Below are 22318 nucleotides of genomic sequence, written 5' to 3' on the forward strand. Positions count from 1 at the left end.
GAGAGTGGGTAAGTGATTTAGGGAAGTTAAAGATGCCGGTTAAAGTTGATTTCATAATAGTTTACTGCTATGGGCAATACTATGTGAGGAACTATAGGAGACAATAGAACATGCTTCAGAATTGTTCCACCTGAGGACCAAAGAAATTGGGATGTTTATCCATCACTTCCCATCAGTTTTTGGTAATAGGCTACTAAAGAGCAAGAAGGTAGGAGTGATTATTATCTCCAAAGTACTTTGTGTGACTTTGCAACCTGGTAGAGTAGGCCCTGAGTTCTGGAGAAGGTTCTCAAGCAAAGGGTTGCAAGTGTTTGTAGCTGGAACGCTGTACTCTTGTCCATGGTGAGTGCTAGAGGATATAGTGGGTCATTTGCAGTATCTACACTGATTTTTATGTATTTGTGACAGTACTTTTACTTGCACTGTGTGCATTCAGTTCTCCGTCTGGTAAAATCAGTTTTGAACTGGATACCGCATTCTCCAAAACAATGTGACTTTATTTTCAGAGCAGTTTTTATATTTTCTCTGTGGTTCTGTGATGATTTTCTTAGGAGGATTACAGCTGGCCCCTTATAATCTATGATGTCTATGATACATACAATAGTATAAGATCTTGTATCCTTTCTCAGGTTTAATAGGAAAATTTATTCTAATGTCTCTTATATTTAGCAGTTTAATCTAAAATCTGATACTATGCTCCTCAAACACAACCCAGGAGCACTGCACATGTTGTAGCTCTCTTCTGTGGATAGGAAAAAGGTAGTTATGAAGAGCAGAGGAGACAGACAGAATCCCTTTGTCTTCCTCTACTCCTCTTCTTTCCCCTGGCTTTTTCTGCTTTGTTAGATATCATAACACAATGGAAGGTGAGTAGGAGCTTGCAGTATCCACGCTTCAGATGATTTTGCTTCCCTTTCTTCTTTACCACATCTCTCAGTGCCTGAAATCATCCTGTTTACTTACCTGTCCCTGGTTCACTAATGTATAGCTTGCAACCCCCACCGAAAGGTACATTCCATGAAGGAGGAACCCTGTTTGTTTGCTCCCTCCATGGGGACTTGTTCTGGAAGTGTAATTCTTTTCTATTGCACCAAAGTCTTTTACCCAAAACACAAGACAAACTTCCTGACTCCATCTAATGACAGCTACCTTAATACTCTCAGACCAAGCCTGGTATAACTTCTTATCCTCTCCTTTAGCATTTCCTTCCTCGCTCTTTAGTTTTTAACTCATCCATTCCTATTAAAGCAAGAACTTCAGATTCTTTTACATGGTGTACTCAATCACTGCAAGCTTGACTTGTGAATTTATCTCTCCAGGTCTTATTTTTATGACTTTCCTATTTTCCACCTATCATTTAGGAATGTGTGTTTATTTTTTATTCCGTTTGAATACGAATATTGTTTCACATTAGGATGCCCCTCCTACGGGTCTTTCTTTGTGAATGAACTGTTGTTTCTTAAATCTATTCCTGCTTACTAGTTGTCTGAATACAAATATAAAATAATATTATCAATATTATAATTGCTGATTTTATTAGGCTTGAATGCCACTGGATGTATCTTGAGGAAAGCATTTCAGATATCAGCAGGTCAAATTCCTGGGAAACTGACTTTTTAGAAAAGTAACATATTGAGACATGTGAGAAATGCACGTCTGCTATGTACATTTGTGATTCCTTCAGCAAGTGAAAGCAGATTTTTCCTAAAGAGATGCACAGTTACCTTAATAAGTGAATCACCCAGTCTTCTAGGTACTTCACCTTCCATGAGGATTTACACATGAATGTTTTCTAATCTCTTGGACCCTCCCCACCTTCAGAAATAGTTTTTCCTCTGCAAATGTTCATTATTTAGATGCCTTCCTAAGACTGTTAATAGAACAAACAAACAACAAAAGATCCAGGATTATCTTGAGTATTTATAAGTTACACCTTTTATTAAATTTTTGATAATTTTGAGTTACCTTCCACCCAGGACTCTTAACAAAGAGGGGAGCTGTGCATTTAGTCATCAGTCTCATCATTGATAAGTATTATTGAGTCCTGGTGTACATCCACTGCGTGCTAACAAAGAGGTAAAAACGGAATTTATACCTTGAGTTGGATTCTAACAAGGGATTTTTCTTTATTCTACTCTAGATGCCATCTTAGTTATTCTTTCTGGTTTTCTGGTTCCTCACCTATGACATCAAAATATCACTTATTTTCAGAGGTGTTGCAAGAATTAGAATGAATATACTTAAGGCACTTATTGCAGTGTTTGGCATAAGGTAGAACATAAATGACAGCTTTCCTTTTTTCCCAACTTCAGTCATATAAAAATAATATTCAGCTATTTTTACTCTTTATGTAATGCTGTTTCTTTTCCTGGCTGAAAATTGGGTGGGCAACTGATAAAACCACTCAGGCCTCCTGATGGGAACTGTACATGTTGAAACTAGATCAGGGACAACCCCCTGGTGGGAACACATGGAACTCAATTATGTTTGATTCTAGCTGCACTGTCCTGCAGTTTCGCCTTGCATGATAACTGCACATTCGTACAAGCAGTGTTTTAGGTTATGAAAGGGTGGCTCTGCAATTTAGGAGAGCTAACTGAACCCCAACTCTTAGTCACAGATAGAAAGCAAGCAACCTCCAGGTCACTGTCCTAAAACTCCTGGTGTGAGCTGCCTGCACACCTGACAGATGAATGACCTTTTCTCCACACTTTGCGTCAAAAACACTTACACCTTTTGTGCTTTTCCCTCTGCCAAGAGGTGTGGTTGTTGGAATGAAATGGATCAACATATGGAAGGCATGTTGAAGAACAATACCTTGCTTAGAATAACTGTTATATGAGTGTTTCCTGTTATTATTTGTGTTTCAGAAATATATATATATATATTCCAAGATTCCTTTTTATTTGCATGAACATAAGTCTTTGTAGAACAGATTGCTTTGAAACCTTGCATTTTAGATTCACTTAGTAAATTCACAAAATGGCAATCAAAACCACTTGAGTTCCCAGATGCCTTTAATCACACACATCAGTGTGTCTTTCTTTGGGGCCTTCTTCTAAGTGGAAGCCTTTCTCAAAACCCTTAGAGAAGTTTGGAAGGGGTGATTTTTATGTTGATATTCAAAATCTTAAGTGAAAATAATGACCCTCTTTGGTGCAAGAGCTTCCTAATGAATAACTCCAATTTGTTATTTGTTGTAAAGAACAGGTTTGGTTTCCTGTTTCCTGGGGGCCCTATTCAGGGAAGACAATTTCCTCTTAGATTTACAATGCTAAGAGTAAAGTGTCAATTCTTTTTTGCACTTATATGGGGGAAGGTAGCTAATAAGAGAGTGGGCCCCTTTCAGATCAATTAAACTTTGTGTCAAACTAGGAAAAGAAAAGCTCAGTGGAACAATAAAATATCTGGTTAGTTGCAGGAAAAGAGAGGGAGGGATCATCCATTTTGGGGGGCACCTTATAAACATTAGCTGAGTCAGAGGAGATGGAGAGATGGGGCCAGCAACTGAAGACGGCTGCAGATTGTGCATTGTTACATCACATTGACCAGGGTTCAGATCATGGGTAGCAATCCATCACCTGAAAGACTTGAAGTTAGGGAGGATTTAGTCCTGCTCACTGCCGTTGTTTGCTCTTTACAAGCAGTATTCTATTTCACTATTTTCCAAAATTATAAATTATCTTCATAGTTAAGAAGATTCAGAGAGATTAATTTACTTAGTGTAAATGAGAGAGCTAGTAGGCTGTATACTTTAGAAAAGGTGGGCTTTTAATTTCTTGGAATGTAGAAAGTTATTTCTCTAAAATTCAGGTACCTCACAACTATAGGATCAATTTTTAAGATGTTCATTTAAGTAATTCCATTTCATGAATTTAAATTTGATGGTAAAAGTTCCCTTACATGTATTACTCTTCATTAGGGTAAATTTACTGCAATTACCATGCAATTTTGAGTGGTTTTCCACTGTGCTATTTTGAGAAAAGATCAAAGGATTTCTATTGAATGATCCCATTAACCACATTAGGAATAAAGATATGTATATTGAACAAGGTGCATCTTTTCATTAAATAAGTAATCTCAATCATTTAAAGGAATATATCACTTATTAGATCATATTTTTTTAGAACCCAACTAGAAGATAATTTTGTTCTATATTTAATTTTGGGGTACTTATTATGTAGTTATTTAAAAGTTAGTTTCATTAGCCCATAATAGCCAACACATTGCTATAAAAAGAATGATTTTGAACTGCAGTCAGAAAAACAGCACTAATAAGTGTTCCATATTTGGGAACATGAGAGCATATCCTGAGTAATAGGTCAGAGTCAGTTCCAAGATCCCAGCTCCTCATTCAGGATGGATATCTGGAATTTGGTCAGTGATGCAGAAGCTGACTTTTAGGATGTAACATACTGATTTGGGAACTTTATAAATATATTTATAAAAATAAAATTCCCAATCCAGTGTGTTACATCATATATATAGATTTATATATATATATGTTTGTGTGTGTATGCACGTGTGTGATATATAGCATATTATATATATAAACTATATATATGTACATATATATTATGTATGATGTAACATACTGGAGGATAAAATTTACATATATAAACATGTATACATGATATATGTAAATATATATATGTGTGTACATATATGTATGTGCATGTATATATATTATATATACACACATATCATATATATTTATATGTGTAAATTTACATGTACACATATATATATCATATCTATTGTCTTGGTTTATAACACTGGAAAGAAGTTTTAAAAATATTTATATATCAAAAGAACAGAGGAAGAATTTGGAAGTACAAATGCTCTAAGGGAAGACTAGAAACCTAGAAACAGGAAGAAGGTCTATCTCCAGTTAGGTCAGCCTGAGGTCAAATTTCCCAGCAACCAGTTTTCATCCACCAAAATCAGTTCCAACTGGGAGAATAGCAGAAAACAAAAGAACAAACAGAATAACTTTTTTTTTTTTTTTTTTTCAAAATATAGCAAATTTTATTTAACCTGAACTATTTTGAACCTAATGTGCTTTTTGGATTTCTTTTGTACAATATAATGGGATGGATGGATTTCCATTACACTTTAGGAAAGTTTTTAACAACACTTTGTAGTAATTGGAGTACAAAACAGGATGTGAATACTAGTTATGACCAGGTCTGAAATAGAACTGGTTTGAGAGGCAATTCTTTCCTGGTCATGGGGAAGCTATTTAACATTTTTAATGCTCAATTTCTTAGCTGGTAAAGTGAAAAGAATGTGGTTACTATGAGATTGAAAAAAAGAATATGCATACACAGTGCTTGGCAGAGTGTCAGGCACATACTCAGGTTTAACAATAAGCATGATGAACCTCATAATAGGTAGAGAAGTTGCTGCTACCAGCATAAGTTTTATTCCAGTGTATGAATTATTCTGTGCTGGTTCCTCATAACACATGCAGGTTTGATATGAGTGAACGATGAGCACAGCCCCTTTTAGTGTTAGAGAGAGTGGGCTTTATTAAAATATCTTATTATAATAATTATCATGTGAGTTTGCTGAGTTAGAGTACACATTTATTTGAATGTTTAAAAAATAGATGGAAGCTAATCCAGAACTCTCTTACAGTCACAGAAAAACCTGTTCAGTAGTGAGTACAGATTAAATTTATAAGCAGCCTGTATGAGTCCAGTCTTAAAGCATTAATAACATGTTTCACATTATATCTTCATTAGAAAATGCTAAAAGTACCATAAAAGCCTTTCTAAAATGTGACACACGTCCTGTTGTGCTTTGGAGGGAGACAATGGGATACTTTTTCATGCTCTAAAATATTCACCAACCTTGAAAGGAGAAATGTAGTATAGGTTCTGAAAAATATAGGGTAAGTCTATCTTTTATTAAAACCTAAAATCCAAAAAGAATGAAGTCCCATTCTGTTGCAAGTCGTGTCAAATACCTGTTTTGATAATGAAATTGGTTCCTGTGGAGTTTTCTTTCTACCTTATTAATTACATTTCCTCGGATGCTATCAGAGGTAAGGCAGCATATTCTGTGTTCCACTCCACAGGGCACGCTGCCTCCACAAAGAACCAATATGCTTTCATTGTTACCATATGTGCCCCAAGGAACAGCAAATGCTACATTTGGCTTTAGCCCCCAGGTCTCATCTCAACTCACTGACTCCTTGATGAGATCACTGTCATCATTAGTAGCTCCTAACTCATCCACAGGCTGTTATAAGAAGCTTGGCACTATAAAATAAGAAAGGCAAGAATCCTTTATTATTTTTTCCAGGTTAAAAATATGATACGTTAGAGTTGCCAGTACCACCAGAGCCACATAAACCAAAGAAATAAACAAACCTAGGAGAAAGAGGAGCCACATGTATGAGCCCACTGTAGTCTTTTTGTTCCATTGAGTAAACTTGGGAAGCCAGGGTGACTGAGTTCAAATCCAAGCTCATTCCCCTGCTGTGCAGTCAGAACCTCTGTATGTCTGAATTTTTGCATATGCAAAATGACATGAATCATGTCCAATCCTCATGCCATTGTGGTGCTGATAAAATGAGAGGAATCCTGAAGTGCACTTAGCATACAGTCTGCCACATGGAAACTTTGATAATGTAAATGAGATTTTCATTAGTTCTAAGCTAAGGAATAAACCATAAAAGAAATTGAAATAAAGAAGGGAAATATTAGTCATTGGCACCTTAGCATCTATAATGTTTTTACAAAGTACTGTGAATTTCTGTCAGTATAAAATTTTTCTCAGTAACCACTGTGTACTTAGTGAGACAGGAACAGTGACTTAAGCTGCTTATATTTCAGTTGCTATGGTGGGGGGAAGCATGTGTATTTGCTATTCTTTTTTCTGGTAGAAACAAACTGAGGGCTCTGCCCCACCAAGCATTTCAGGCAAGGAATGATCAGCTGTCCCACTTGCTCTGATAATCCCCTTACCCTTTCTGTCACGGCACTCAGGAACACTCTGGGCAGCATGACTTACTGGACATAACTACCCATGCAATAGCCCCACCCCATGATGGATGTCTTGTCTTCCATATTCCTAATTCTAGGCGTGACAGCCTTCCCTCTAATGGGCTCAGAGGAGAAGCTGTATCGTCTTTCACCTTAGCTATCGCACTTTGCACTTGCACCAAATAGAATATCATCTTTTCCCTTTTACAAAAGAAAATTGAGATGGCAATATCTTCATGACAGGAATATAAAGATGATAACCCAAAATGAATAGATCCAGTTTTAAATCAGGAAAACTGCCCCATTGAAAACAGTGCAGTAGGAACTCCACCCTGGGCTTCATCCAGAGCACACCATGAAATTTCAGAGCAGGGAAGGAAGGGAAAAAGAATTGACTTAACAATTTTAGAAACTCTAAAACCTAACCATAAGAGTTATTACTTCCAAGATAATAAACCATATCATCAGCTATTACCAAAGAATAGTCTTAGATGATTGATTTCATGACATATAAAAACATAAACTATCATAATAAAAATTTGAAAGAGGGAGAAATTTAATTCACTCCAACCATAGAAGCCAGAAAGCACTGATCCATTAAAGACAGAATGTTTCACAGATAAACAGAAACACTTCACATGCAGCACCGCAATTAATGGCCTAGAACAGCATGCCCTGCGTTGTAAATGGTCCTTTCTGCCACCTCAACTCACAAGACTTCCATTCATGAAAGGGAAGCCCTCAAATATACTTACCCCCACAGAGATAATGTCCTTGAAAGTCCCTGCCACAGCTGACCAAGCCATGGTATGCATTATGTGTTACAGAATTGTCTAATGACAACTGCAGATTCAGTACCTTTTGTGTGAAAGACACAGGGAAAGTAATCAGACCATCATTGTGGAGGTTTTTATAAAGACCTTTATCCTTTCAGAGCACTTGCGTATTTATTGTCCAATCTGACCTGATCCTCCCAGTGACCCTAGGAGATAAATAATATAAATGTTACCATCGAGTTTTTGATGAAGAAATGCTAACAAAGGGTAAGGAATTGCCAACTGTCACTCAGCAAGTTAGGTGCAGTGCCTGGACAAGAATCTAGTGTCAATCCCATATTCTTTTTTCCTCTCTGTACTGCTTTTCTAAGATTCAGTGGGAGTGCAAACTCCTATAGCAAAGGACAGATAAATGGTAAGAGGTGAAGTGGAATGTAACTTGAAGGGGCAGAAATGCACAGCTGCTTAGAAAAGAAGCCTAAAGTGTTAACTTCTTTCCCGTTGGGATAAAATAGGAAATTCCAATAATAATAATAATAATACTCTGCAGTCATAAATGTAGATACATGGAATGTATGAAACTCAAATAGCTGTAGATAGATCTGGGTTTAAATTTTATCTGTGCCACTAGAAGCCTAAATAACCTAACTACTTTGAGACTCAGTTTCCTTTCCTGTAAAGTAATGAGAATACCTATACCACCTAACTGTGGTATTTGAGTAATAAACTTGATAAGGTGTGTATTGCTCTCAACCCAGAGCCTATCATATAATATAATTAGTAAAAGCAAAGGTTGTTAACTTAGTAAAATAAGAAAAGAAATGTACGCATTGCAGTGAGTCAGAAATCACATAGCTGTATTGAGCAGCAGTTGGTAAGTAATGTTAGAAATATCTAATAAACTAAAGTCCATGTTATTTCTGGGAGGAAGTAAAGAAAGAGGATTTTGCTAATGCAATATATTTAAGTTAATCCCAAGGTATTGTGAAATCTTCTGTAGAAATTGTCAGAAATCTATCCATACCTACAAATTCATGAAGTGAGAGGGGAAAAAGACAACTTTAGCAACTCAGTGAGAGAAGTAAAGAGGTTCTTTTGTATTTGCTGGTACATACACACATACATGCTTGTATACACACATAGCACACATTACTCTAGCTATAACATGGTATAATTTTATCTTACTATAAACCAGGTTCTCCCAAAATTCCTGATTCTAAGCCATGAGGTTTCCTTGAAGTGCATCCCCTGTTTTTGTATAAGACAAAGTGTTCAAATTTTTCTACTTGTATGAAAGTGAAATGTCTTGAGAAAAAATGATTTCTAGGTCTAAGTGTTTCTGGCTGTTGTAGTTGATGAGCTCCCAGGAAGGTAAGCCTATTTTGCTATCAAGAAGCAAAGTTGAGTAAAAATAAGTAATAAAGAGTATCATCTACATTTCCATATATAGCTCTTCTTGCATTTTCTGAAATGTAATACATTTTGATGAAAAACACATACAGACTCTCTGGACTCCCTAGCCTGGAAACTGATTTTCTCAGCTCTTGCCTATATGATTTTTCTTCTGCCTGACAATTATGGAAAGTTTGACTTGACTGATGAAAGACCCTTCTTAACTCATTCCTTTAGCAACAGGACTGAAAAGTACCCTAGAAACTTCCGTGACTACTCTCTTGAATTGATAAAAAGAGCTCAAAGTTTACTATCAAACATTTGTAGCCCTGTGGATGTCAGATATGTTGATATAAATGAGGAACCCAAATGAAAACTGAAGACTGTTGACCTGGTTCACCTGAAATAATTTAGTGACTTTAGTCATTGGGATCCAGCAGTAGATTATTTGGAAGAATAGAGAAAACAGATAACGATATTTGCATTAATACATATTGATTCCAGTTCTCGAGCACAGGAGAAGTAACTTCTAGTTTAATAATATAAATAACATAATTACCTCTTTTATGTAAGAGATCACGGAGGGTAGGGTGGGAGTTAGGGAAGTATTGAAGTAAAAATATTTTATAAAGAATCTAAAATATTATCACCAGTGTTTCGCCCACTCCCTAGTCACCTTTGCTAAAAATTTGAAGTCGAAGATCTCTCACACTTTCTTAGAGGGTAACATTCACCACATTTTACCCCTGCACATTTATCAGCTTACAAAAATCTTTTTCTCTAATCAGTTAAGAAACTACACTTTGTTCAATTTTCATTAGAGTTTGGAAGATAGAGAAATTGGTAAGAAAGAGAATTAGAGTCACAGGAAACTGTCAAAGGACTAATAATCAAGTCTGAAAAAGAAGAAAAAATAACAGAAATGTAATATCTCAGTAAGATTTTATTATAACATAGAATACATACCAATATGGGTGATGTAATATATAGTGAATTTATTCACTTTTAATTTTGTCCTGGTTATTGGATTACTTCCTAAAAACAAATGAAAAAATCATATTCTTAGCAGTATTCACATCTCTTCACATCGTGTCTCTGTGTATTTTGCACAGATACATCTACTGGGTTGTTTGTATTTTTCTATGTCAATTGGTGTATGCTCTGTGAGGTATTTCCTCTTGGGCTGTCATGGCATTACAAACATTTTTTCCCTTCCTTTCTCATCTGCACTTTCACTTTGGTTGTAATACCTCTGTAAAATTATTATTCATGGAGTCAAATGTGCCAATGTTTTCACATATGACCTCATTCCATGGCCTACAATCTGGGTGATAAATTCCATATCCACTTTCAAATTTCTTCTCGCTCTTCCTCTAAACTCACTATGCTGCAGCCACTCTGGCTCTTGTTTGGTTTCTGAAAATTAAACTCTTTCCTTCCTCATGGTCATGCCACATTTTGTTCTTCCTTATTAGTAGCCACTCCTGCCCACTTCTGACTCCCTAGTGTCAACCATAAGCCTCGATCCCACTGCTGTGTGGTGCCTCCAGTTTTCCACCATCATGCATCTCCCAGCCATTACTTTATATTTAACTGTGTGATTCTTTGTTGTCGTCTCTTCACCTTGCTATATTTCACAGTCTGTGAGGGCATATGTCCTGTGCACTTGACTATATGCTATACCATCCTGTCCCTGTAACATAACCATAGCTCACTGTATATTCATTGACAGGAGGAGGGAAGATTCTAGAGAAAACTTCACAAAAGATGGAACACTTAAACTAAGTCTTGAGGGGTAAATACTAATTAGACAAGAAGGAGGAAAAAGACCCTATGAACAAACCATGGAGATAGAACTTTGGTATGTGTGGGATGTAGGGACAGCAATATTGTTATTATTGATAACTTATTTTGAAAAATATGGAAGATACATTTGAGTAGTAGCTGTGAGCAGACAATGAAGTGCCACAAGAACAGTAGGCACACTTGTACTTTAGTAAACATTATGATGCTTTCCAGGGTTCTTATAAAATCTGATGGACGCTTTTACCACGTAAAAAGTTCAATGAACCTGCAGGCAAAGCAACTAAGCTATGGACACACTGGATAACTGAAGAACAGGATTCTGTAAATGGCATAATGCTATGGCTTCCCTCAGAGACAAGGGAGAACGTGTATGTTTCTCTGTTCATTTTCAGTGTCACCCAAATTATACAAGGCATAGTTGGCCATGGCCTCTCCTTCCCATGTGGTGCCAGTTGAGGCAGCAGCCTGTTTTCTATCATGTAGGCACATAAGTTCATCTGTGCCTAGCATTCGTTCCCATGTGATACTTAGGTCTCTGGAGAAGACAGTGATCCTCTCCATGTTAGAATGGTGGCCCCTAAACCCCTGAGCTTCCCTTCAGACAAATGCAGTGTCGGTTTGGAAAACAGATGAGGAAAATGTCAGACCTAGCAACGAAGCAGGTGGCAAAGGTTGATTGATTTCCAAGCTCTTTGAATTGCCAATTCATGGGGGAAGAGCTAAGATCTGTCAAACATGTCCTCTCTCAAGATTCTTGTTTGACTGCAGTAGTAAAGTTCAAGATGAGAAGGGCATGGGAGAAATTGGTGAAAGGGGAGAATGAGAGGGAGCTGAAATATCCAGCATCTGTCCTTTCTCACAAAACTACAGCATAAGTAAAAATCAGAGCATGCAGTGTAGATCCTTGGGCATTGCCCTCCCTCAAATGTGGCATTTAAGCATGCCTTCTTGGACTGGGGTTGTGGCTCAGTAGTAAAGCACTTGGTTAGTATGTGTGAGGCACTAGGTTCAATCTCTGCACTGCATATAAATAAAACAAAGGTCCATCAACAACTTTAAAAAAAAGTCATACCTTCTTTTCAGTGATTTCACCTAACTGCTCCTTCTGGCCTATGTTGTCCTGAAGCACAAACATGGGAAAAATAATAAACTTTGTTTTGGGGGCATGGAAGGAAAAAAATTGTGCTAATCTCAATTCACAAACACCCCAGGAGCCTACAATTCCAATTTTCTTTTCACAGTATTAATGAAACTGAGTACTTGGAAATGTCAAATCTTCTCCTGTAAATCTGAAACCCTTTTCAGGGATTGCCTAGAATTATAATAACTTCCACACTTATTAAGACACAGTATAGAACTCTGATATAATGAGATCATTTTAGGCAACTCTTTTTTCATAGGTAGGGTGGTGACAAAAATCTGGAAGCAATTTCTTTAAGTTGAATCTATGATACAACTAGAAAAATTGTTCAAAGACATTTGATGGGAAAAAATTCAATAAGTGTATCTAGCCAGTAGTTTTTTAAATGGATCATTGTAATACAAGACACTCAACTACTCCAGTTAGCACAATAATATATAGAACATTATGTAATTTTATAATCCTGTATATGCCCCTCCTGATCTGAAATATATGGCTCACATTCTTCTTTCTTTCTTTCTTTCCTTTTTTTTTTTTTTTTTTTGGTATTGGGCATTGAGTTCAGGGATACTCAACTACTAAGCCACATCCCCAGCCCTTGCTGTTATTTCTTAAGACCAGTAATTTCTTATAGTTCTTTTTGTTAAAGCTCAAATTCTTGATTTTCATTGTTGTTTGTATTTAGTAACACTCATTCTTCACCCTTGATCTGACAGGGTCATAGTTGATGTCCTTATATGTTGGATTTATTTCTTTGATAGAAATAAACCAACCTGGAAAATTGCATGGAAATCACAATCTCACCCTGAAAGCTAACTTTGGAAACGGTATAAATGTAATAAGATTCCAGTGGAAGAACAGCTCATTCAAGTATTCAAAATAGTTTCATAAAAGTGACAGTTTGAGTGATAATCAAGAATATCTGGTGGCATGATTGTGCCTTGGTGAACTCATCAGTGGAAATATAGAATCCCTTCACCCACAAACTCTCATTCTACATCATAGGAAAAGTTACTTCAAACACCACCTTTCCTCTGGATCTGTAGAAACATAAATCAAGAGCAATTTTATTCCTTAATAATAATAATATTTGATTTCTATGTTTCCCATCTCAGAATAACCAAGGATGTCAAACACTTTCCTTTTCAAAGTGAAACCTTTTAAAACAAATTCATTAATATTCAAATTTTTACTTTCAAAATGCATGGTGTAGAACTTCTGTGCTCATCTTCCTAAGTAACTGGGTGCTTGAAGATTCCTATTTGCATATCCTAAGATATGACTAGATACAATCAGACAATGCAAACTGAACACACAGGCTGTGATTCAAAACTCAGTGGCTTAATGTGCTTCTCAAATAGCCATCTGCATAACAAATATTTTTAAATTAGTAAACAATTGTTATTTGTTTTGATAAAGCATATGATTTTGCCTATAAACAAATTTAGAAAGTTAAATTTTAAGGAAATCATGCCAATATCAAATACAAAGATAGTTCTGGTGAAACAATCACATTAAGACTTTTTGACCAGTAAGTTATTTTATATCGTGATTTGAAATTAGTAATTTGGCAATAATTTCATTGTTTATTGAATGCCTTATTGAGTAATGCATTAACCTGGAGAGAAGAGTCCTGTCTCTGCTGTCCTGAACTTCTCTGTTTACCTCGGAGAGTAGGGGAACACCAGCTATGATTTCTGAGGGCCACCTTCAAGAACAATTCAGGAGCTGAGAGAGGCACGGAAGAGATTCAAAGGGGTAAAAACTGGGAGTAGTCAAGAGAAAGGGGAGGAGGTGACAGAGGACCAGAGAAGCTGCAAGGAGATGCTGCCTGCCACGAACAGCACTCTGCTCTACAACACACTGATGAGTCTCTTACATATGTTTGTCTTGGGGACATTGTGTAATTAGATCGTATTTGGGGAAATGATGCTCTTTACACAGATACAAGTGCAAAGACTGTCATAAATAAGGAACACACATCAGAAGAGTTTTTTTTTTTTTTTTTAACCCATATTATGGTAATATAAGATAACTAGCTCAAGCAAACTCAAGGATAAGTTAAATTCTTTTGGATAAGTTAAAATTTTAAAGACTAAACACTTTATTTTTTCAAAGCAGAACAACAATTCCACTTATTATTCTTTTTATAAGATATGACAAAGCACTAGACTATGTCTTTTACATTTCTATGCATTTCCACAAGGAATTATCATCTGATAGGAATAAATTAGTTTAGGGTATAATGGGAAATACCTTAACTGTCCTAACACTTTAAAGCATATGCCTACCTAAGTAATATTAATTAGACAACGAGAAACATGAAAATTCATAGAATATCATGTAGAATGCTTCATAAATCTACATGAAACAAAGTAGATCACGTGGAAAGCTTCTAGACAGCATAAAATTTTGCCAAATATTAGGAGAGGGAAATGGGAGGGAGAAAGAGAGAGAGAAAATGAAAACTTACTTTTTATTTTGTCCTTTAAGGTAACACTATTTATGAGTGCAGGAATCTCAGGAAGTTTTCTGTAACCATTTGACTGAGTATGAGAAGTGAATATGAAAATGAAAGAGGTTATAACCCTCCTCAGGGCTCTTTGTCCTTGCTAGTGCCACCAATTAGCTCCTGACTCATTTAGTCTAAGCTGCCAACAAAAGTCAAGCGCCTTTCCATTGCTATGGAAGTGGACATATGTGCTCTCCCTACAAGTAGACTTGGCAGTTTACCCTCAATGCCAGTTGACCACGGAGCACATAATGATAGACATTTTTCATTAAATGAGGATAGTCAAGATTGCATGGGGAAACTTGATAAGAACAATAATGTGTTCTTTTAAACTATGTGTAATTCATAGCTTTTATGTGAATTTTTACTATGTGATTCTTGAAACAGGATATAGGTAGGTTGAAATATTTAGATTTTATACTCATATTTGCTTTTTTACTACTAGTGACGTAGCCTTCATATGAAATGTGTTCCACCACCAAAGCTGAATACTTGTCCATCTCTAATCATACCTAATTGCTTAAATGTCTCAGCTTATTTAATGTCTACTATCATTTCTACTTAAGTTTGCTACTGATGGGACCACTTGTGTTCCAGGTCCAATATGATGAACTTGCTACATCAACTGGGTTTTGTCTACAAACCATTCAGAAGTTAAAGCTAATTTGCATGTTTCATTCTTTCAGTCCCTCCTCCTACACTTTCTTTCACTCGTATTTAAAATGTTTTCATCACATGCTGGGACAAAGAAAGGGAGAAAAGATGAAAGTAACTTTGATGCATTTATTTATTTATTTATTTATTTATTTATTTATTTATTTATTTATTATTTTTTTTTTTGCGGTGCTAGGGATTGAACCCAGGGCCCTGTGCTTGTAAGGCAAGCACTCTACCAACTGAGCTATATCCCCAGCCCATTGATGCATTATTGTAGATTATTGCAGATTATTTTAATTATAAAAATGTTTTATTTTTGTTTAATAGGGACTATAAAAAGAATGCAAAATTTGCAAATCTATTAAATAAACTTAAATGTTTTTTAAAAAAATGTAAGTCCCTTTTTTTTTCACATTGTCCTAAATGGTTAAAAGATGGTTGCATCTCTCTTTTATATATTTGGGACAAATTGTTGAAGACATTGATCTTTATTCATCATTTTATACTATTTTCTACATTCAAATTAGGATGAAACGTCCTCAGAAATTTTTCAGCGATCCTCACAATAAAGCATGAGTGACAATTGATGAGTAAAACCACATTTATAATTCATAAACATATTTAAATTTCTCTAGCCTGTTGTTATATGTTTTGTAGAGATGTCCCATTAACACATAAACACCTTTGATCTTAAAAAGTTAAGGGAACTATTAATCAGTCTTCAGATTTGAAGCATAAATAGAAAAAAGGATTAATCAATTAGGTATGAAAGCAATTGCATATTCCAAACAGATCTACATTAGTACCTATTGTTATTAAATTTTATGTAAGTGGTGGATGATAATATATCTCTTCCTTAGATTTATTTAGATTTTAGTGATTTTTTGGGGGGGTCATATGTTACTTTAAAAGATTTATGCTATTTGGAATCTTTGTATATGTGCTACATGGAGATTCTTCTTTGGCCATGTGACTTGAGCAACTTTTTGGCTGACGTTGAAAAATTAAAGAATTTCAGGTTTTGCTTTCATCATTGTGGCTTCATTCTAGTTTGAACACACATCTGTTACTGGTATACTATATCCATAGTTGTTTTGAAATCATATCAGATGTAGTTGAGAGATAAAATTAATATTCTTGGATAACATAGTCCATTTACGACAGTAATTTCTGACTGGACATGTAGTTACTTAGTTTAGAAGATTAATCCTTCCATTTCATTAAATGATTAGTGTTGTATTCCCCCTCTCCTATTCCCTACTGACAGACAGCCAAAGGTGAGATGATTGTGAAAATGTCTTTCAAGTGAAAATATTCCATCAGATGAGGAAAAATGATTTAGGTAACATTTAAGTAAAATTCCCTTTTTAGTTCTTGCCACAGTCTGAGCAAAGAATGCTCTCCAAAAGCTGCAAGTACAAAGTTGTCATTCAGGGAAAGTTAGCAGCTGAGCTAATTGGCACACTTTGGCAGAGATGACTGTATTTAAAGGAGAGTGCCGCCTTTGGTTTGTCAGGTAGTGACAGAGGTACTGCAGTAGGATCTATGCTTCTTGGGAGGAAATTAATTTCCTGCAATCAAATTCTGTGGATTATAGTCTTTGTCTCCTTATCTTGGCCACAGAAGTAACACCAAGGCTTTTTATTCAGCAGTGTTTCATGGGCTTTGGTAAAACAAGCGGTGACATAATCGGCATGGAATCGTTTCACCTGCTTGCTACATTTCATAGCTCCAGTACATAGCATATTGCTGCTTTGAGACTGAGAGCTTTCGCCTTATAAGTGGCTATATTTATAAGACTTTGTTTTGGGGAGGAAAAGAAAATGGCAGCAAGAATCCGACATTTAGGCAGAAGAAATCTTAGTGATGTTTGAAAATGGAGTTACAAAGTAGTCTAAGGCTATGTGTTCTGGTAAATGTTTTCCAGTAATAAACCAGAACTTTTATAGACATACTAAAGATAATTACTAAGTGATGTTTAATAGTAGTAAAATAAGTGCATGGTTTTAATCTTCTTGAATTGTTCAACTCCTGGTGTGTGTGTTCACATAAATACATACCACAAATGTATACATACATGATCTATCTATACATATGCGATTTTGCTTAAGTTCATTGTGCATAATTTACAAATAATATTTTGAAAGTCATGGTGTTTTAACCCATTACTTCTGAAAAACAATCTTTTTCTATAGGACAAGGGAGAAGAACAGAAAGCACAATCTATAGAGAAAAATTAGCTAGGGTCAAAGACAAATAGAATTTTTTTATAGTTCCTTTTTTTTAATTGTTAAAAAAGTAGTGTACAGAGAAAAATAGCTGCCTATACTCCTCCCCCTTTTGCCTCTTGAATTCCAGCTCTTTTCTTCGCCTTCTGTGATGAATGTCAGAGCCTGCCTGGGCCTTGGTGAAGATATTAGGCACCTTGTAATACATTGCTTGTGTCCAGGAAGAGCCTTGTTTATACTCTGGGAAGACTTGAAGGAAGGTTTTGACAATTGAATAAAACTAGGCCAGCCAGTCTTCTCTCATCTTTTAGGTACTGAGTTTTGACTAAAAACCAATCTAGGAGTCATTGATAAAGAATACTTCTTCCTTTCTCCTCTAAAGTCTTTAAAAATCACTCAGCTACTGCCACTATATAAACAGAATGCATAAATACTTGTATAAACAAATGAATCTCCAGTAGAAAAGAAAATTAGGTGTTTTGGTTTATAAAGAGGTGACTAAAATTATACTTTAAAAGACTATTTTAAATGGCTGGATTATTTCATTATTTAATACTATGTTCATTACAATACCAGGCAATAGGATTTCTGACATAGTCCTATATTTAGCTGTCCTGATTTAGTCCAGAGTTAGTCCTATTCTGAAGCAACATCAATTTCATTCTTAAAATGATTCCCTCTGACATTATAGGATGGGGTCGTTCTGATTGTATTTGACGTTACATTTGTGGCTTTTCAACTAAAGTACCGACATGGTCCTTTAGAGCTAGTTGGAGCTGATGTGGGGTTGTGCTTACAAGACACTGTTGATGAGAGAGTCCCTAGGTTTTAGTTCTATGATGAACAAGGATTACTCCATTAACAGCAGTATAATTTTCCTAAGGCAGTTGGTGCTATTCCATTAGGCACTGAAATAGATGGTAAATGATACTATTTTTCTCTAACATTCAGGAAACTCAATGATCACTTTGTTCTCATCCTGTTTCCTGCAGCCAACCCCACCCGAGTAGGCGGGAGAGAGCCATACCCAGGCTCAGCAGAAGTGATTCGGGAGTCCAGCAGCACCACCGGCATGGTCGTCGGGATAGTAGCCGCAGCCGCTCTGTGCATCCTCATTCTCCTCTATGCCATGTACAAGTACAGGAACCGGGATGAAGGCTCATACCATGTAGATGAGAGTCGAAACTACATCAGTAACTCAGCACAGTCTAATGGGGCTGTAGTAAAGGAGAAACAACCCAGCAGTGCGAAAAGCGCCAACAAAAATAAGAAAAACAAGGATAAAGAGTATTACGTCTGATCCCAAGATCTGAAAAGGACACTTGTATAGAAATAGTCTTCATTTTATCTGAGACATAATATAAACTTATTTACTTTCCTTTTTATGAAGCACATACAAAAGAAGACAGGGAATGCAATCAGGAAGGAAAGACTGTTTTTAAAAAAAAAAAAAAAAAACAAGTATCTCATGCTCTTGTTTCTCAAAAAACAAAACAAAAAAAAAAAAAAAAAGAAAAAAAAAAACAAAAAAAACAGGGGCCAATAAATTCCCTAACATCCGCAGTGTTTTCATTTACTCTGCCTGTCTTTATGTTGCTGGAACATTTCTAAAAGACAGTGATGACCGCACGCATTCATAAAGCAAAGGAGTATTATAAAATCAAGGCACAACACAAAAACAACACAAAACATAACACACAAAAAAAGAAGCTACCTATGATCCTGGATTTAGCCAAAGTGCTAGCGCTTTCCTGAGAAGTCAGTTAGTCCCATTGCCAGAGAAGACTGTCATTTTGAATGACTCAACCTGCAATCCTTTAAGAGTTTGCCGCCTGGTGCAACTGGAGCAGTGGTTGGAACTTGCATTTGAAACAAAGTGCTGGCTTTTTTGAAGACTTGTGTAGGAACACATTCAAAAAGCCCCTTTCTGGTTGTAAGAGAAAAAAAAATACGGAGGCCTTATTTTCAAAAATGTGAAATATAAGGCACATTTTCACACTCAAATTTCAAAATAAAAACAAGAGGGCATAGATGCAATCATTGGGAAATTTTCATGCACGCTTACTATGTTATTACATATGTTTATATAAAATCCATCTCTGTGTGCTTTCTGGACTGTGATAAGTGACGTTTTATAGCCTGTTGTATAGAAAATGCAAAATATATCTGCTCTTCAGCCATTTTTGGTAACTCAATGTTATAAGTGTTGCTAAGTATAGGGAGTTTTATGACATCGGAGCAACAATGATTTCAGTCAGATTTTTTTTGCCACCATTATAAATTGCCACACTTTTTTTTTTTTTTTAAATTGCAGTGTAGTGTTTATTCTAAGAAAGATATGTATGAATGTATATAAAAAGACTCAGCTACTTTTTTTCTTATATGTACAGCCTTCATTCTGTTGCAATTAAGTTTTAGTATTTGTATGAAAGGTGTGAATTAGAAGGTAAAATATATACATATGTATCTTATAAACTTTTCTCCCTAAAATACTCACATTTCCACATACATTCACATTCCCAATTACACACACACACACACACACACACACACACAAATCCACAAGAAGTCCATCAGATACGATGGAAGACCCAAACATGCATATAGTCACAAATATTTACTGACAAATTGAAAAGCAGGAAGGGAGATAGCTGTGCCAAGGTATTAAGACAAGTGGAGTGATTTGCTTCCTTGAGATATTGCTCCCAGGAAAACCCAAGGAGATTTTAGTCCCTAATCAAATAGAATATCACTGGTATACTGCTGCATGAATAGGAATCATTATGTGGGCAGGTAACAGAAGCAAAATTGGTTAATCTACACCTTAACTCTGGCTGCTGCAATTGAAAACTTTGTTTCCAATAAATTACTATATATACATTCTCTGTACCTGATGTGCATGATAAACCTTTTTGGAAAGTAAACAGTTTCTCAACTAAAAAAGTATTTTCAATAATTTTTGATTCTGTATTACTACCCATTTAAAATTGTTCTCTGTTGATTATTGACTAAATTTTAACTTTTCTGGTTTTACATCTATATCATTAAATATAGTTTTAGTTTAACATACATTAAGTAGTAGGAAAGTATAGATTATACACTTGTTTTGCATATTGTTTCAATGATGTTCATAGCAATAAATTATTAGTATGAGAAAGTAATGCAAAGGAAGTGCATTATTAGATTGCAAGAAGATGCATCAGTAAAAATTGGTCACATTATGTGAACATGTCCTAGAAGAATGATTCTAGATTTCATAGGAAAGAATACCTTTACAATTAGCTTTAATCAGCAAGGGCAAAAAATGCAAAACATCTTTGTGACATTTTAATTGATATAAAATGCCAATAAGTGGCCTGACTTTCAGACATACAGTACCTTAGAAATATAATAATTCATAGCAAATCACCACTACCTATGGTTGCCAAGTAATTGTGTAAGAAGAGTCTTAAAGGCTCTTTATGACCCAGGAAGTTGATGGTAAAACTAAAATTTAATATCCCTTCTGTTTCAGGTTTTACCTCTTTTTAATTTGCCAGGTTAAAGAATTCACAAGTCTTTTATTTCCCCCCCTCTCTTTCAGTCTTACTCAGGGAAAGCCAGTGAAAGGGAATATAAAACCACTAATCTACAGCTAAAGGTTAAAAAAATATGGTTGCTTTAACATTTAAACTATTGAACTTGTACTAGTTTCATCTAGAGTCTAAAATGTGATAGCAAATAAATTGAATAGTGGTATTTTTAAGCAGTATATTTGTGAATAATGCTGTTTGGGATTAATTTCAATGTTTCTTCCCAGAATAAATTTTAAAATTTCATGCAATGATGCAGTCTCATATTGCCAGTAAAAATATTTCTAATGTTATCGGTCTACCTGAAATCTAGCAGTTTTCTTCCTGAATGGAGAAAGAAAAGAGAGGAACATGAGTTAGGGAGAGAAAAAGACTTGAATAAAATCCAAGTATCTTCATACCAAATGTATCAGGGTTCATGCATAGTTTGTAATTAGTAGAGAATTTCACACTACCTGGCATAAATTTGATTACATCTCTAGACTGTAACTTTTCTGATTGAGTATGCTTCTTTTTTATCCATGTAATATGTTGCCTTTAAAAAAAAAAAACACTACTACAATAATGTGTGAGGTGGTCAATCCCTACGACATCAAAGAAAGACCACATGATCTTACCCTTCTAGTGCTTTGTGTGATTGGGTATCTAAGGGGTTTGTTTTGTTTTGTTTTTCTGTTGCAAGGCCAATTTATCCATTATTGGAAATGCTAAGCAAGTGGAATTTACTGTTTTGTTAATAAAATATTTCTTAATACAACTGTGGTTTATTGATTGAAAAAATTACATGCGGCAAGCTGGGCATGGTGGCACATGCCTGTAGTCCCAGCTACCTGGAAGCTAAATTGGAGTATCACAAGTCTGACCAGGTTGGGAAAATAGCAAGACCTCATTTCAAATAAAAATTAAAAAATAAAAAAATTACATGAGACTCTATTTTGCGATAAAGTAGAATAAGGACTTCTGCATTTGAAAAGAAATTCCATCGTAAAGCAGCAAGTAGGAGAAAAATACCGACTCCTTTTAAAAAAAAAATTAACTATACATTAAACAGCTCTACTTGAACACACAGACTCACAGAACTTGTTGAAAAACAGGTTCATGAAGATGCTGATTTCATAAATACGGTTTTCTTTGTAAATACAATGGGACCCAAGTTAAAAGAATCTGTGGTTAATTCCAACACTGTCACTCACAAACTACAATTTACCTAATTTCTTTGATTCTCACTTTTCTCATATGACC

General features: G+C 35.5%; 1 protein-coding gene across 36 annotated transcripts in view; it reads left to right on the top strand.

Annotated features, from left to right (window-relative positions):
* NRXN1 (neurexin 1) overlaps positions 1 to 21698 on the top strand; it is a 1087847-nt gene extending 1066149 nt beyond the window's left edge. For all 36 annotated transcript variants that reach the window (XM_079110028.1, XM_079110037.1, XM_079110040.1 and 33 more), the window contains one exon: positions 18497 to 21698. In XM_079110028.1, the coding sequence (XP_078966154.1) occupies positions 18497 to 18804 (308 nt within the window). In that variant the 3' untranslated portion in view covers positions 18805 to 21698. The remainder of the gene's footprint in view (positions 1 to 18496) is intronic.
* Positions 21699 to 22318: the final 620 nt, after the last annotated feature.

This window comes from Sciurus vulgaris (assembly GCF_902686455.1).
Source record: "Sciurus vulgaris genome assembly, chromosome: 14".
Lineage (NCBI taxonomy): Eukaryota > Metazoa > Chordata > Mammalia > Rodentia > Sciuridae > Sciurus > Sciurus vulgaris.